At 37.9% G+C, this 17,933-nt stretch overlaps 1 protein-coding gene across 1 annotated transcript in view; it reads left to right on the top strand.

The window, feature by feature from the left end:
* The window catches only part of SPOCK1 (SPARC (osteonectin), cwcv and kazal like domains proteoglycan 1), a 759,531-nt gene extending 741,837 nt beyond the window's left edge, over positions 1 to 17,694 (top strand). Inside the window, exons 8-11 of the mRNA XM_072629860.1 lie at positions 2,386 to 2,607; positions 4,695 to 4,757; positions 14,430 to 14,567; positions 15,551 to 17,694. Of these exons, the coding sequence (XP_072485961.1) occupies positions 2,386 to 2,607; positions 4,695 to 4,757; positions 14,430 to 14,567; positions 15,551 to 15,741 (614 nt within the window). The 3' untranslated portion in view covers positions 15,742 to 17,694. The remainder of the gene's footprint in view (positions 1 to 2,385; positions 2,608 to 4,694; positions 4,758 to 14,429; positions 14,568 to 15,550) is intronic.
* Positions 17,695 to 17,933: the final 239 nt, after the last annotated feature.

Below are 17,933 nucleotides of genomic sequence, written 5' to 3' on the forward strand. Positions count from 1 at the left end.
ATGGGTAATGACTTATGATTTTTGTAGTCCTTTCCTTTCTGAGAGATGCACAAGCATCTCAGATTTCAGCTATGGCTTCTGTAAGATGCATGTATGCAAACAAATACAGATAATACTTGGCAAAGTTTTTTTTTCTTTTTAAGTGGTTATAATCAGCGTCAGAGGTATCAAACTCACAGATCAGTCTTGCAATAGTGGTAGGGGGAGGAGAACTGGACAAGTAGCTGGCCTGAACCAAATTAAAATATAATGTTTAACAAAACAAATGTTTATATTTAAATAAATGCAATGTTTAGCAAAATAAATAAGTGAAATACAATACAGATACTGTTAATTTGAAGTTTTCTAAGCCAATATCCAACCCACAGGGATCCATTTACATTGCGGCTTGACATCAGTGAGTTATGAAGCATGTTTTGAGTAGTGTCTGAAGAATCAGGAAGAACTGGGTTTCACTCCCACCTCTGACACTTGCTGGTTATGTGACAATATAAAGGAATGTCACTTAACCTTTCTGAGCCTCAAGCAACTCTGTAAGACTCTAAGTTGTAGGTAATTTGCTATCTGTCCTCAGTGATTGGGAGATATTCTCACATTAATGAAATCATTTGCAGACCTGATCACAATAATGACTGATTGTCACGGAAATTTTAACCTCTTCCATTTTTCCAGCTTGAATAGGATATACCTCTTCTTTAGGCAGCCTTGTGGCCCTCTACTCCTGCAGGCTCACCATATTTGTGCTAGGCTTAATCTGGAGACTCTTGATTTTATCATTAATGCATGCAACTTAACCCCTGACCTCAAGGGATGGTGCATTGGCTTCCTCAGCAAGAGAAAGCTTTAGACCTTCAACGCTACCACTAGGGGCCAGTGCCCAAACATTGGTTTAAGTTGCAGATGAATAAAAGGTAGCTTTATCTGGGTTGATCTGGCTCTCTTCTCTGAATTTAAGGAGGTGACAGAAAGAAAGACCAGACAATTGCCTTCTCTGGGCCTCAGCTTCCCACTTTATAAAATGAAAGGACTGGATCAGTAAGATCTTTGCCAGCTCCGAAATTCCATCTTTATTTAAAATGTATTTATTAGGGGAGCTCATGATTCATGGGATTTTCCTTTTGTGGAGTAAATGCTTCCAAACTGTTGTAATTTTATTTAATTTTAACTTTATTCTAAACTATTTTATCTCTTGTGTAAATCAGGATATTCATTCATCATATTTCCCCATTGTCCCATGCTTGTGTAGGTTTGTTCCTTCCCCAGGTGAGCTTGAGATCAATATTTCCCTCATCCATATAGTTCTCAGCCAAATAGACAAACTTCCCACTGGTAAGCCCCTTCTCACTTCAAAATATTGAAGCATGAAGAATTCTCATTTCTTCATAAAATTGTACTTAATGACCCTTAACCAATGCATTTGTACTCCCCGACAGAAACAGTGTCCCACTTTAAGCAATCTCAATATATGAATATCTAGATTTTATACAAGAGATCAATCATGGTGATGGTAGGGGGCATCTTCACTTTTTAAAGGCATTCATTGTGAAATTCTCACAGTGGGCCTTCCTAGTGCATTTGAAATGTTTTGACTTAAAGAAGTTTGATTTATGGCTAATGTATAAATTGTGATAGACCAAGGATCTCTAGCTGTAAGGTTCCTTAGAGATCATTTTTACATCTAAAAGAAAAACAACAAGAATACTTTGGCCTAAAGAGTTAAGGCTTTGCCCAAGATTACACAGATAGCAGTATAGCAGACAGAACATTTGAAATTGTTCTCTGACTTCCAAAACAAATGATTTTCACGCTAGATCTCTTTTATTTTAAAATTAAAAAATTTAAGTCAAATATAAACTCCTTGATGGTGGTGACTGTTTTCTTTTGTGTCTTTGGTATTGTCAACACTTATAGCACAATACCTTGAATTTAGTGAGAGTTTATTGAAGTTGAAAGTACTAGTGAGTCCATTTGGAGCTGTAGAGAGGACACTGACTCCAGAGTCAGAGGACATGGACTCAAATCTTACCTATAGTACTTACTACCCCTGTAGTCTTGGATGACCTCATTCTCCTGATCTTTAACTAGATGGTTTCTGAGATTCCTTCCAGCTCTAGCTATATAATCCTATTGCTCCATGGCCAGGCAGCAATGGTCAGGACACCTGACCTGCCGATTATAGGTAGATTCTTTGTTGTAAAGCAGTAGAGAAAGGGGAGATGAGTGAGTGTGGATGGGGAGTAGGGGGAGGAGAAGTAGTCAGGATTATGACAGTCTTTATAGGCTTTTGAATCATAGACAAACAGGAACTTTTTGAAGGACTTTGCCTGGTTCAGAAGACTTCACACTCTATCTAGTTTCAGAATTTTTTTTTCCATCATCTCCTAGGATTTGACACCAGCATTCTGCCTATCTGCAAGGACTCCCTGGGCTGGATGTTCAACAAACTGGACATGAACTATGATCTCTTGCTTGACCACTCAGAGATCAATGCCATTTACCTTGACAAGTATGAACCATGCCTCAAACCCCTGTTCAATTCTTGTGACTCCTTCAAGGACGGGAAGCTCTCAAACAATGAATGGTGCTATTGCTTTCAGAAGCCAGGAGGTAAGGAATAGGTCAGAATCCAGATAGCTGGGTCAATGTCTAATAAGCCACATGGGGGGACAGGGATAGTAATATTTAGATTTTAATTAATGGATGGGAATATTTATATTGAATTAATATATTAATTAAGATGATAATTTGTATATTCAACATACAACTATACTACATGAATGATATATAGTATAATATGGTCATTATATTAATTACATTATATTTATATATTTTATGTAATTATATTGTGTTAATATAATTATATTGTAATTAATATAATTATATTATATTCTGCTTTTATATTTTATTATATATTATATTATATGTTACATATAATATATTATGTTATATATAATATATAATATTATACATATAAATATAAAATATAACTACAATTAATATAGTGATATTATATTATGTTATGTTTACTATGTTATATTACATTATATTATATTAATAACATATATATTATAATATGGTAAATATTATAATTAATAAATATGTCAAGCAGGAAACTAGAGGACAGTGTCATAATGTATAGAAATATAGAATTTATTGCTTCTTACTGCAATGTGCATGCTATCAATTTCCAAATCCATTTCCATTTTAAGTATAGTGTACTGGGGAAAAGCAAACAAATCCACAATTAGAAATCAAGGGTCTCAGTCACTGAATGACTGTGTGACCTTGGACACACCATTCAGACTCTCTGAGCCTCTAGTTTCTCATCTATAAATTGAAAATACCAATGTCTTCTATACCTAAATGATGGCATCATTGTTAGAGCAAATGACATGAGATGACAAGGTCCTTTAAAAACATTATGCAAATGTAAAGTATTATTGTCTTCCCACTTATCAAACTAATCCAAGAGCAGGTGTGAATTTGCGCAACTTAATGACTGACAGTTTTAATCTGTTTCTCTCTTATATCCTCTCCATGGGCAGGTAGACAAAAAGTAAAGGTAGGGTTATAAAATTTCTGAGCTTACTTAAAAGGTTACATAATTCATAGGACAGCATATATTTATAAACATACAATTGTTCTTTGTAAGTAGATGGACAAAGCTAGAAGATGAGTAAAAAAAGTTCAGGGCATGGATTGGTTCTGAGACCTGAGAGCTAAACCTCCTCTTTCTCATCGGTCAAAAATTGTGTATAATTTACCAAACATTTCTGAGCTCTTGTGTCCCCACCAAGAGAAGGAAAAAAAAGGCACCAGGGGAATGTTGTAGGAGTAAGCAAAAAGTAGATTATATGAGAGCTTTGAGATTTTCAGAAGAAAGGAGAGATGTGATTTTAAGGGATCCAAGAGTTCCATTTGTTTAGAAAGGCAGATAGATTCAGCCCTGGGAGGTGATGTGTAGTGAAGGTATTTTATGTACTGATACACTCCAACAAGCTCCATTCTAATTTGGGGCTTTCACTTCTTGCCCTTCAATAGGTAAGAGACATGAGAGGTGATTCCAATGTCTGTGTATAATGATTCACTGGAGAATCTATCAAATCAAGGAGCTATTCTGGTTTCCTACTATATCTTAATAGTGGTGTCTAGTTTCCTATTTCAAAGCTAGAAGGCCATGAGGGCTGAATTAGTTTGTTTGATAGCTATATTGAGGACTATATTTCTGCCATGTGAGACACAGTAAAAGGGTAGGAGACAAAGGATTCATCATTCTATTATTAAACTGATCTAGTATTTAGATTAACTGTTCTCAGCTAATGGAACCTTGATCCTCTTCCTCCTGCTGATAGAAACCCTAGGAGGTTACATGCTTCCTAGTGGCAAGAAATAAGTCTGTTAGCCAATGGTAAATTAGACTCTGGACCTTTTTGGAGATAGTGGTAGATAAGAGGTGAAAAGTATCTCACCACCCACCTAGCCCCTAAACACTATTATTAAATACACTGTGATGGGATTTTTTTTAAATGAGTAACACTAATGGCTCAAATTTGTCTCGCTGTTCAGGACCAGCATATGGAGTAATTCCATTCCCAGGTGTACTATTGGCTATATTTCATGTCAAAAGTGAAGCCAGTCATTAGAGATTGTATCCCACACCATCTGGAAACTGACTCTTATAAATTATATTTTAGGTCTCCCTTGCCAGAATGAAATGAACAGGATTCAGAAGCTAAGCAAGGGGAAAAGCCTGGTGGGTGAGTACAGTTTCTTGCCACTCATTTGAACAAGTAATTAAAGCAGCTGTGACTGCTGTCATGTCATTCATGATGACGGCTATTTAATTAGGGGCCAACCTTTCATGATGGAAATGCCATGTTTTGAAGTAGATAGGTCTCTTTCTCGCATCCGTGATGCAGCCCTGTGAATAAGAGTAACTGATTGAGAAGCAAGCCCATATCCCATTAGTTTGAAAAAGGCAGTCAACATATAGTGGAAGAGGCATTGGATGGAATATTAAGAGAACATCTAGTCCCAACTGAAACATCAACTGAATGTGTGATCTCAGGTAAGTCTTTTTCCTGCTCTGGGTCTGTTTCTGCATCTGTCAAGTGAAGGACCTGTATTAAAGTCATTTATTCATTCATCATATATTTATTGAGTGCCTGTACTCTATACAATGCATAGGAAAAAGAAAAAGGAAGGAGGGAAGGAAGGAAGGAGGGAAGGACGGAAGGAAGGAAGGAAGGAAGGAAGGAAGGAAGGAAGGAAGGAAGGAAGGAAGGAAGGAAGGAAGGAAGGATGAAACAAGCAACCATTTGTTAAGGACCATGCCAAGTCCTGTGTTAAACACAAATATCTCATTTGGTTCTTACAACAACCCTGGGAGGTAGATGCCATTATTATCGTCATCTCATAATTGAGGAAACTTAGACAGAGGTTAAGTGACTTGTCCAGGGTGACACAAATAAGTGTCTGAGGCTTCCTTGAGCTGTGCCATGGAGCCCATATTCTAGCATAAGGAGACATGACATATCCTTACAAAACTGTATTGCAAAGGACCTGGACTCAAGTCCTACCACTGACACGCTGTGTGACTTTGGACAAATCACTTAACTGCCATGGCCCTCAGTTTCCTCATCTGTAAAATGAGGAGGGGGATTAGAAAATATTACCTAAAGAAGAGTACATAAAGAAGAAAGGTGATTTTTGAGGGCTAGAAGAGACAGATGGTTAATAGTGGATATAGCAAGGGACATAAAGGCAGAAAAACAGGAGATTAAATCCTGCCTCAGACCACCTACCTATTGTATGACCCTGGGCAAGTCACCTATCTGCTCTGTGCTTTGGATTATCTTTAAAATGGGGATAATAATGTCTGTACTTTTCTCCTCACTGTGGTATTGTGAGGTGAAAATGAATAATGTATTTAAAGTGCTTCACAAAATCTTGAAACTAATTTAATATCAGTTGTCATTATGTGAGTCTAAAAAGCTCATTTTCACAAAGAGATTAAGGGAGCCTCCATAGAGGAGGAAGCATTTCAGTAGATCTTTGTCAAAAGTACAGAATTTCAAAAGGCAGGGATTAGGAGACAGGGGTGCCAGGTACAAGGAGGTGTGTGTTCAGGGGCCCAGTATGATTTGAATAGCTGATTTCTGAAATCATTTTTCTTGATTCCTTACCTGTTATGACACTTTCTGTTTTCATCTCCAAGAATGACTGGAAGGGAAGGACAAAGAGACCTGCTCTGTGTCCTCCTTTGATTCCCCTCCCCCTTCACATATGAAAGTGCACAGGAGTGGTTACCACTGTATCTTTGTTTTAGCCTTACAGAACTTTCTGTAGCTGTCCTCATCTCCCCAAGGAAATATGTATAGAGGGTAGAAGACAGTGGAAGCTGTCATCCAATCCCTTAGCCATTTAGATGGGTTGTACTTCTCTCGCCTCCATCTGAATGTCAGGGCAGGGGGAAAGCCAGTAACAACAGAGCTTAACCTTGCTTCTGACAAACGTGCTGTTTTGTAGCTGCAGTAAAGATAACGAATGCGGAGTCCTGTCAAGGCCTTTCCATTTAATTTCCCGGGGTCCTCCTTTCTCCAGCAGACAGAGCAAATGGTTGGCTTGGAAGCAGAGAATCAGCAAAACCTGGTCAACTTTCTTTGAGAATAGAAGCCAGGATTAGGTAGCATGGACCTCATGTTTTCAGAGAGCTGAAGACTGAAATGAATCATTTAAATTTGCCCTTGTTCAGTACGCTGAAGCTGGCTACAACCTGTCATTTCTGAAGTTTGCCTTAAAAACAAAATAAAACAAAACAACATGTCTCTGTCTGCCAGAAGGCAAATAAATCACAAATAAACAAAAGGCATGTGAAATGTAATCATTTTCCACTCCTTACTTGGGAGTAGAATATCAGGAAAATAGTCCCTGGCTCTGATCCTAATTCACTGTGTGAAGAGGCAGTAAAGTCTTGCCATGGGAAAAGGCCTCTGCTAAGGTATGGGAATGGGAGATGACATGTATGTGAGGAACAAGAACTAGGCTGATTTGACTAGACCATGGATTGTGTGAAAAGGAATAATGTGTAATGACTATGGAAAGATAGATCAGATGGGTTATGAAGTACTAAAAGGTCAAGAAGAGGAACTCACACATTTGATTCCACAGGCAGGAAGGAATCACTGGAGCTTCTTGAAAAAATGAGTTAACATTATCAGACCTGTGCTTTGGGAATATCATTTTGGTATTTGTACAAAATATAGATTGGAGAAGGGGAGGCAGAGGGGGCAGTGGGGAGTCTATTGCAATAGCCTAGATGAGAAGTGATAATGACTATAGGAGTAGAGTGAAGAATGGATGGAAGAGATGTTGCAGAGGTAGAATTGACAAGACTTCGTGACTTTGATGTGTGTATGTGGGTGAATCAGTAGAGCCAAATATGAGGGAGGTTGTGAACCTGGAAGAGAAATGGTTTTGAATATGTTGAGCTTGATGTGCCTATAGAACATCTAATTAAAGATGACAATAGCAGTAGCTGTTGTAGGACTGAATCTCAGGAGAGACATTCTCTCTCTCTCTCTCTCTCTCTCTCTCTCTCTCTCTGTGTGTCTCTCTCTGTGTGTGCGTGTCTCTCTCTGTTTCTTTCTGTCTCCATTTCACTCTGTCTCTCTCTGTCTCTTTGTCTCTCTATCTTTCTCTGTCTCTATCTGTCTACCTTTGTTTCTCTCTTTCTCTGTTTCTGTCTCTCTTTCTCTGTTTCTGTCATTTTCTCTGTCTCTGTCTTTTCCTGTCTGTCTCTGTCTCTTTCTGTCACTGTTTCTCTCTTTCTGTCTTTGTCTCTCTGTCACTGTTTCTCTCCTTCTGTCTTTGTCTCTCTGTCTCTGTCTCTCTCCTCTCTGTATGTGCGTATAAAGCTTCTACATAGATGTGATCTATAAAATGGGGGAGTTTGGCTAGATAAACTCCGTTGTCCCTCGAATTCTCAATCTAAGATCATATAGTGTAAGAGGTAAGGATTACCTTTGTGGCACTGACAGCCCAATTGAGATAAGAAGGTATACATTTGTAGGAGGCATGATTAACAAGATTGCATGACTTTATTAAGTCTCACATGTCCTGGAGCAGAGGAGGTACATGGATGGGGAGATCCAGGGGTTTGGCTAGGCATAAGCAAAGGATTCAGGAATGGAGGACAAGATAAAGTTGAACTGGTTAGGATTGAGAATGGAAGAAAATGAAGCCCGAGTAGGAGTAGTAACCCAGAAGAGCACTGAGGGGTGTGGAAGCTGCTGTCAATATTAGTAGACTTAGGAATAGTGAAGCATAGAGAGGTGGAACTCTAAGTGGTTATAGTTCCATAGAAGAACTGTGTTCTTGAACAAGGATGTGGAACACTGGAAGGAAATGGTGAGGTCAAGGGTATGAACTTTAATATGAGTAATTGAGATAAAGTATATGAAAACATGAGAGTTGAAGAGATTGACAAACTGGGAGGCCAGGATGTTTGAAGGAATAACAACATATGTGTTGAAGTCCCTTGATATAAGGGCTATGGTCAAGGTAGCAGGGAAGAAGATGAACCAGGTGCTGGAACTGTGATAGTAAGAAGTATGCCTTGGGGACTGTTGCCACAAGGAACTGTATGATCTATGTGGTGGGAATGGACCTAAAAGGAAGAAAGTTTGCTGAGTGATTAAGAGGTTAAGAGGAAAATTATACACATGATAATGGCAAGTAAGAATAATGCCCATTCCTTCTCTTGGGGAGGCATGATCATAGAATTGGAAGGGACCTTTTAGGCTATTAGGCCTAATCCTCAAATATTGCAGATGAGGGAACTGACCCACAGAAGTTGTTACTTTTCCAGGGATTTGAACATATGTCCTTATGACTCCAATATCCATTTTTCTCTCCAAGAGGGTGCATCCAGTATTGGGATGAAGGGATCATATTTTATGTTATTGAAAGGTGAAAGCCATGAATACTCGAAGTCAATATATCCAGCTCTGATTTTGTGAGTCTAAGAACTGTCTCTACTGAATATATCTCATACAATAATTATAACTTATCTGAAACTTATAGTCTTATGGATGAACTTGAAGCTCAGAGAATTTAATTGACTTGCCCATAATCATACAACTAATAAGTACAAGAGGCAGGATTTGAATCCAGAACTTTCTCACTCTTAGGTATGCCTCTTGGTGACTGACTCTTGAAATATATTAATGTTAAGAATATTCACCAATTAGTTAATATTAAGGATACTAATATTAAGCATATTAATCAGGTGAGTGGACCTTGTACTGTAATCCATGATTTCTGATTCCAAACATTTTTGGATTTAGTTACCTGTCACAGAGTGATACAATTCACAGATTGTTGTTCATTCTTCATTCTCAAAGAGGACCAATGACATCAGACAGTGATGTCTTGACTTGAAAGTGAATTGGATTTAAGTGAGGCAAGGCTATGCAAAGTCATCAGTCTCACTTTCTCCTCCAGAGTCATTGTAGTACAGTGGCAAGACATAGGTTAAGATTACTGGCAATGGTCCAGGATGTGGTGAGACACCTTGTCCTTTTTAAGGTAAGGTTTTTCCTGGGTCTCTGTCTGTCTTAAGCAACACCCATTCCGTAATTAAAAGGCAGTTAAGAAGTGAGGCAAAAGATGACCTAGCTTGTATTCACAAAAGAATTTATTTGGGAGGGGAAGACCCTCAGAGTTTCTGGCCAGAACAGAAAGTGACCTTAGAGATCATCTAGCCCAGATATTTCATTTTTGCAGATAAGGCAACTGAGTAGGGTGTGTGTGTTTGTGTGTGTGTGTGTGTGTGTGTGTGTGTGTTCCTTACAATACCAGAGAGGGATTGCTCTCTTCAATGCAAGAGGTTGGACTAGATGACTTTGTGAGGTTTCTTATTTGATTGTCCATTTCTAAGAAACTTGTAGTGGGTAGGAAGTTTTGGCCATGTTTGGTGTAAAGTAAATAGCCAAGCAGATAACTCCCACTATACAGGAATCACATCCAAATTACATTCTTAAGTGGCAGTATAACTTCTTTCTCTCTAGCCAAATTTGGCTACGGGAATGTTTGATGTGCTTGGATGCATCAGGCACAAAGGAATCTCCAAACAGAGGGTGGTAACTCAGGTCTAGGTTCCCATTTGGTTAATAGTCTGTGGCTCTGCAAGAGGAAATTTATCAGGAGCTTTCCAAATGATGCTGGTGCTGAGGATGTGTGTGTGTGTGTGTGTGTGTGTGTGTGTGTGTGTGTGAAAAGAAGGTTGTTATAAGTGAGATTTGCTATCATTAGAAAAGATACAGAGTCCTATTTTGTAGGAAATATAAGACCTCAAATATAGAACAAAGTCTAAAGTTTGAATAAAATTTCAAAATGATTCTGCTAGAAAAGACCTCCAAGATCATCCAATCTAACTTCCCTGTGAAGTTTACCAGTATGATCATGAGCAAGCCACTGTTTCTCCTTCTATAAAAGGGCAATGAGATTATTTGCACTTCTTTCTTAGCAAAAAGCACCTTATAACCTTATAGCAGTAAATGAAATAATTTGTTCATATATTTACACATGGTAAGATACAAGATGTATTTCCCAGAGAAAGGAAATAATTTGCCCAAAGTCATGAAGCTAGTTAATGCCAGAACAAAGATAACTGATATATTTATTTCAATATTTCAAGGGGATCTGAGTTTGTGGGCATGGGCACTTCCTCTGTTGACATAGGTTTTAGCTCCTCTTCAACACAGTAGATAGTAATCAAGAGATGTTATCACCAAAAAGTTCATCGCCCTGCCCTTAGCTAGATTGATTCTCACATAACAACAGAGTGACACTTACATATTTCTATAAAGTTTGCAGAACATCTTTTATCTCATCTGAGGACTGCAACTATCCTATGATGAGTAAGATCCTATTATAGGTATCATTATTTCCATTTTTCAGATTAGTAAACAGAGGCTCAAAGAGGTTAAGTGAATGTGCCCAGTGACACAGCTAGTATCTTAGATGTAGGTTTTGAACTCTGTTCTTCATGGCTGCAAGGCGAGCACTCTACCTACTGTGCCACACAACAGAGAGCTGTCTTAGGACCTATATTTAAAGTCTTTCTAAATTAGTAGGAACTCACTGAGGTTTAGAGAACTTCACACTATAATGAGACATCAAAGATCACAGGATCATCAATTTTGAGTAAGAAGGGCCTCTAGAGGTACAACTCCTTCGTTTTACATATGAGGAAACACAGGACTTGCCCAGAGCCACACAGCTAATAAGTACCTGAGATGGAATTCAAACCCAAATCTTCCTGACTCTTAAGTACAGTCCCTTTTTACTACACAATGCTTCTTCTCACCTTATGTGTATATGTAAATATAGATACACAAACAAACGGTGTCCCAAAAGTCATGGTTCAGCTTTTTTAGTAGCTTAAAGTTATTTAAAGTACTATGACTTTTGGGACATCATATACATATGTATATATAATTCACATACATATATACACACATATTTTACAGCAAAAAAAAAATTTTCTTCACATCTAAATGCTTCTGAGCTATATTTCTATCTTATCAGTTAATATTTTTCACTTGCCTTAGTGAGTTATAGCCCTGGATGATGACATGATATAATTATTATTCAGCAACCAATGAATCATCTTCTTGACTTTTCCTAAGGATGCTTTCCACCTGATATGAAAGATCTTCTCTAACTTGTATTGTAAAGCAGCAGTCATCAAAACCACTTGGTACTGGCTAACAAATAGAGGGATACGTCAGTGGAATAGCTTATATACACAAGGCACAGTAGTCAGTGATTATGGAAGTCTACTGTTTGACAAACCCAAAGACCCCAGCTGCTGGACTGAGAACTCAGTGTTTGACAAAACTGCTGGGAAAACTGGAAAATAGTGTGGCAGAAGCTGGGCATAGACCAATGCCTGATACCATATACCAGAATAAAGTCCAAATGGGTACATGATCTAAGTGTAAAGCCTGATACTATACACTAATTAGGGGAGCAAGGAATAGTTTATCTGTCAGATTTGTGGAGAATGGAAGAATTTGTGATAAAACAAGAGACAGAGAGCATTATGAAATGGATAATTCTCATCACATTAAATTGAAAAGTTTTTGCACAAACAAAGCGAATGCAACCAAGAGTAGGAGGGAAGTAGAAAACTGGGAAGGAATCTTAACAACTAGTATCTATGATAAGGGCTTCATTTCTAAAATACATAGAGAACTGAGTCAAATTTACAAGAGTACATCATTCTCCAATTGATAAATGGTCAGTGGATATGAACAGGCAGTTTTCAGAGGAAGAAATTAAAGTTATCTATAGTCATGAAAATATGCTGTAAATCACTATTTATTAGAGAAATGCAAATCAAAACAGCTCTGATGTGGTACATCACACCTATCAGATTGGCTAACATGACAAAACAGGAAAATGATCCATGTTGGAAAAGATGTGGTAGACTTGGAACACTAATTCATTTTTGGTGAAGCTGTGAGCTAATCCAGCCATTCTAGAGAGCAATTGGGAACTACGCCCAAAGAGCTATAAAAATGCACATATCCTTTGATCCAGCAATTCCACTTCTAGGGATGTATCCCAAAGAGATCATAAAAATGGGAAAGTGTCCCACATATACAAAAATATTTATAGCAGCTCTTTTTGTGGTGGTCAAAAACTGGAATCGAGGGGATGCCTATCAATTGGGGAATGGCTGAACAAGTTGTGGTATAAGAATGTAATGGAATACTATCATGTTATAAGAAATGATAAACAGAAGGACTTCAGAAAAACCTGGAAAGATTTATATGAACTGATACTGAGTGAAATGAGCAGAACCAGGAGAACATTATGCACAGTAAGAGCCACAGTGTGTGAGGACTGTATCTGATAAACTTAGCCCTGCGCAGCAGTGCAAGAACCTAAAACATTTCCAAAGGACTCATGATACAAAATGCCATCTGCATCAAGACAAAGAACTATAGAGTCCAGCAGAATGATACAGACTGTTTTCTCTTCTGTATGTTTTGTTTTGTTTGTTCTCATGGTTTCTCCCATTTATTTTAATGATTCTATACGACATGACTAATGTGAAAATGTATTTAATAAGAATGAGTGTGTAGAACTCATGTAAGATTACATGCCATCTCAGGGAAGGAGGGGAGAGGGGAGGGGAGAAAATCTAAAACTTATGGAAGTGATTGTTGGAAACTGAAAACAGACAAATTAATTATAAAAAAAATTTAAACCAAAGAAAATCAATTATTAAAAAAAAAAAGAGAGAAAGACCTTATCGAATTCTCTCCATCTAAGACTAGAACACATTTAAATGTTATGGCTGGCAAACAAGAATTCTATTTATTTGCTTATAAATTATTTTCCCCAAGGGAAAAACTCCTGATGTAATAACCGTGTATTCAGAGGGCATTCAGATCAACCCAGGAACAAGCAACAACAAATTATAATCAGTTATAATTACTGCCTACTTAGAAAAAAAGTGTTAGTTTTATTATATTTTAGATTCAGCACAGCACCTGGCTTATTACCAGCCTGGGGAATTAAGACAAATATATATTTTCCTGTCTGCTGATAAGTTTTTCATGAAGTGGTTTGATAGGTAGGCCAGTTTTCCTTCTAGTTCACCACATGTTTTCCCTTGCAGATCTTCTTGGGAATTTATATATAAATATCTCTTTTAAGCTAAAGATTTTTCCTGTGGTTACTGATGCCATCTGATCACTGTCTTATTTTTCCCTGGAGACTGTCTCAGATTCCTAAGGTACCTTCTGCCTTTAACATGAAGAATGAATTAATGTATAAAATAAATGAGTGAGTGAGTGAATGAATGAGTTATTCATTCAGATAATTCTAAATCAACTTTTCCAAAGAGGTATGCTAGGTCTTAACTCCATTGAGAGCTTTAGTGGATGAAGAGTGGAGGTTGGCAGCTCCACCCATGGAGAACCTGCCTAAATGAGCCCATCAGCAGAAGTGACACAGTAACACCTGGACTAGGAAGTAGGAAAACTGAATCCTAATGCTGATTCTGCCACCAATTTACTAAATAGCATATGTATATATGTTTGTATATATGCACATGCACGCATATATATACATATGCATACACATATATGCCATTTGAATATATAGTGACATAGCCATCTGAGCTTCAGTGTTCTAGATGATCTCCAAGTTTCCTCTAATTCTGACAGGTTATGAAGTCAAAAATAGTGTTCTGATTCTATGATCACTACCATATATGCAGATAATCCTTTGGACCCATAAGGCATCCCATTTCTTTCGTCCTGGAGAGTCTTTGCTTAGCTTGTTTTGGTTTGATTCCAATATGAAACCTGAAAATTCTCTGATAAAAGTAGGACTTTTGTTTCCCATAGGGACATTCATTCCTCGCTGCAATGATGAAGGATACTACAAAGCCACTCAGTGTCATGGGAGCACAGGACAGTGCTGGTGTGTGGATAAGTACGGGAATGAGCTGGCAGGTTCTAGGAAGCAAGGAGCTGTGAACTGTGGTGAGTAGTGGCATTAAACCCTACCTTGCTCACCCCCCGCCCCACCTCTGGATATCAGCCAGTTATAATTTTAGGATAATTCAGACGTGCTGCTATTTGCAGATTCAGTCAACAGTTAATAACCTTATAGAGTGCTACATTGGACATTTTAGGGGAAGGTGACAGGGTATGTATAGATGACTTAGAAATTAAGACTTCAGATGGCATTCAAATGGAGAGAGGATATGCTCTTGTTAAATTTACCAAAAGAATAATAATCAACACACTTTTAGTAAGTGCCTACTCTCAAGGATTGTCCATTATAATGGCACAAAGAAGATATAAAATAATATAGAATATAGAGAATAATTAGCAATGGCTAGAGAATGATGGTAGGTGCTATATTATCATACAGATGGGGAAATGCAACAGTGTAGGAGTCAGCTTCTAAGTGGAGTTATTTATACTGGCACTTCTTAAGACTATCAAGCATCTAAAAAATGCTACAGTAAAAAAAAAAAAACAACCTGCATAATTTCTTTACAACTTGATTAGTTTGAAATGCTACAGATAGGTCTATAGAATAGTGTAATGGAAATGAATCTAGAGTCAGGAAGCCTAGGTTCAAAACCTAGCTCTGCCACTTACTTACATGACCTTGGACGGATCACTTAACTCTGGCTTCAGTTTTCTCATTTTCAAAAGGAGAGAGTTGATCCATAAACCGAAACGTGGAGGTTGTCTAAGATCTCTTCTAACTCTTTACTTCTTTCATCTTTGCTTCTGTGATCCTACAGGTTGATCATTTCAAGTGGGAAAGGAGATGCTAGTATTTTTCTCTCAATTTGACTGGGAAGTACTATTTACTACCTTGAGACAGATAGTACGCCATCAGAGAGGAGGGAAGCAGGGCAAAGATAGTACTTATCAGTGGCAGAGAGTAAGGGATGAGAGGCATTTCTAACAATTTTATGTTTGTCTGCTTTACTTTTAAAAAATTTCAGAAGAAGAACAAGAAACCTCAGGAGATTTTGGCAGTGGGGGTGCTGTGGTTCTCCTGGATGATCTGGAAGGAGAACATGGCGAGGCACGAAAGGGCAAAGATGGGAAACTGAAAATTCATGTAAGGGCAACGAATGAAGATGATGAAGATGAGGATGATGACAAGGAGGATGAGGTTGGCTATATATGGTAGTCCCCTCAGGGCAAAGGACATGTGTTTTGCACAATATCACAGTCCGTCACAACTCAACAATTGTATCTAAAACCATTAGGCACAAAATGTCTCCTCTCCACACTGTTCTGTTCTGTACCCTGTGTATAATTTGGAAGACAGCTTTTCTTCTTTCTCAAGTGCTCCAGTTTTGAGTATGACTATTTTGGGGTTGTTGATTTTTTTTTTCTTTAGGCTAGGAAACAACTGAATTCACTTAAACAAAGTCTCATGCTCCTGGATTCCCTTGTCCCCTTCAGGAGGATTTCTCTCAACAGTTATGTGGTTTATATGAAATTCTGACTGGGGGGAATGGATGAAAGAATGAACCCTGTTTTACTTGTCCACACTGGTACTTCATTATGACACGTTTTTTCTAGACCTACTTTCAATGGCTGGCTGCTTTTCTTGTGTACTGAAGACAATATGGGGAAAAATGAAATGCCTCATTGGAATCTCCCCTCTTGCCTCCACTCCCCTCCCCCCAAAACTCCTGATATTTATCATTATGAATTGATTCTCCTGTGCATAGCTACTTCTGGCTTTCTAAAAACAATGGCCTTAATTCTGCCAAGAGCCCCTTTGGGAAGCCATTCTCTTTGCTATAGAATGGTTGCCAGATGCCTGTCTCTATATTTATGTATGTATATATATATCTATATATTTGAGTGTGTGTGTGACATACACACACATACACACATGCTTATACCCCTATACAGGAAGAGATAGTTGTTTAGAATCATTGGAGAACACAATTGAGAAGTAATTAAGATGCCAGCCTGTCCAGACAATTACTATTTCCAGAAGGAAAAAATCTGAAATCTGTGTAGAAACTGTTTTTGCATTAATAGTTGGCACTTGTAACCTGAAGGCTGATGCAGTTTCTTCTCTCAGGCACCAGCAGGGCTATTGAAAATCTCTTTGATTTTGATAAACCCCAGAATGCCTAAACAACTTCTCCTGCAGAAGCCATGGAATTCTCACTCTACTCAGCGTCCTAAGCTGTCTCTTTCATATCATCTCACAGACTTCCTTAGGCAACTGTCTTGTTTACTGCCTCTCCTCCATTTCCTCTTACAGGGCTTTCCTAAGGCTTATCTATTGCTCTCAAAAAAAAAAAAAGGTACAGTATCACAATATTTCGTTAAGAGAAGGCAATTGAAGATTTTCAGTTCAGTTTTGCATTTGACCTGTTGCTCCAACGAAGACAAAGATCATATTCTACAAATAGTCTCACATGTCTTTACCAATGAAGACCTGTGGACCAAAGATATGACTGTGCCCAGTCTTCCAAGGACTTTTGCTCTAATTGGACCCAGAATAAGGCAGAGGTTATCATACTCAGCATCCTCTAGAGAGACTCCAACTTTTTATATATAAGGGCCAAGGTGGTATATCTTCATGTAGAATGCAGTGAGGTTTGATAGGTACTGAAAATATACCAGTGACTGGCCTCTAGACCCTGTGGGAAAGAAACCAGGGGTTTGGGGTTAAAAGAAGAGAGAGAGAGAATTCTACCCATTATGACCAACGTGTAACTCATACTTGTTCCTGTATGATTTTAGCATTTGGCTTGAAGATTGAGATTGGAGTGTTGGAGCTAGACTTAAGCTGATGTTAAACATTTTTGCCTACAGTGCATTTGAGGAGGAAGTAAAATTCTTAGAAGTAGAAAGCTCTAAAGGATATCTTGGTTTCTATATTATAAATATGCAACTCACAAAAGGATGCTCCAGGCAGTTTCTTACCATGTGATATCTACTTAAAAAAATAGTGAGAAAATATACTTTTCTCAGTATCTCAACTTTCATTTATGTCCCTGCCCTCAGTAGTATTGGTAGTTATTTGTCTTTGACTTCCCATCCCAAGAGGGCTCTATAGGATCTCTGTAGGATTGATAATGGGTTTCATGCTTTGCCAAAAAAAAAAAAAAAATCAAAGGATAGTGAATCAAAAGGAAATCTTCGTGGTATCTTCACAAAACTGGGGTTGTAATTAAGGAGTAGAAAAATTGATTTAAAGAATTGAATTTTAATCCCTTATTTTTCTTTCTTAGGTACAGATGAGCTTAGTTTTACAAAGCTAGAAGTTTTTTCTATATTACTTTCCTCATCCCAAAAATTTTTTATGAAATTTGTAAAACTCCCCAAGTGGGCAGAAGGGGATTACTGATA

Source organism: Notamacropus eugenii, chromosome 1 (genome assembly GCF_028372415.1).
Source record: "Notamacropus eugenii isolate mMacEug1 chromosome 1, mMacEug1.pri_v2, whole genome shotgun sequence".
Taxonomy (NCBI): Eukaryota; Metazoa; Chordata; class Mammalia; order Diprotodontia; family Macropodidae; genus Notamacropus; species Notamacropus eugenii.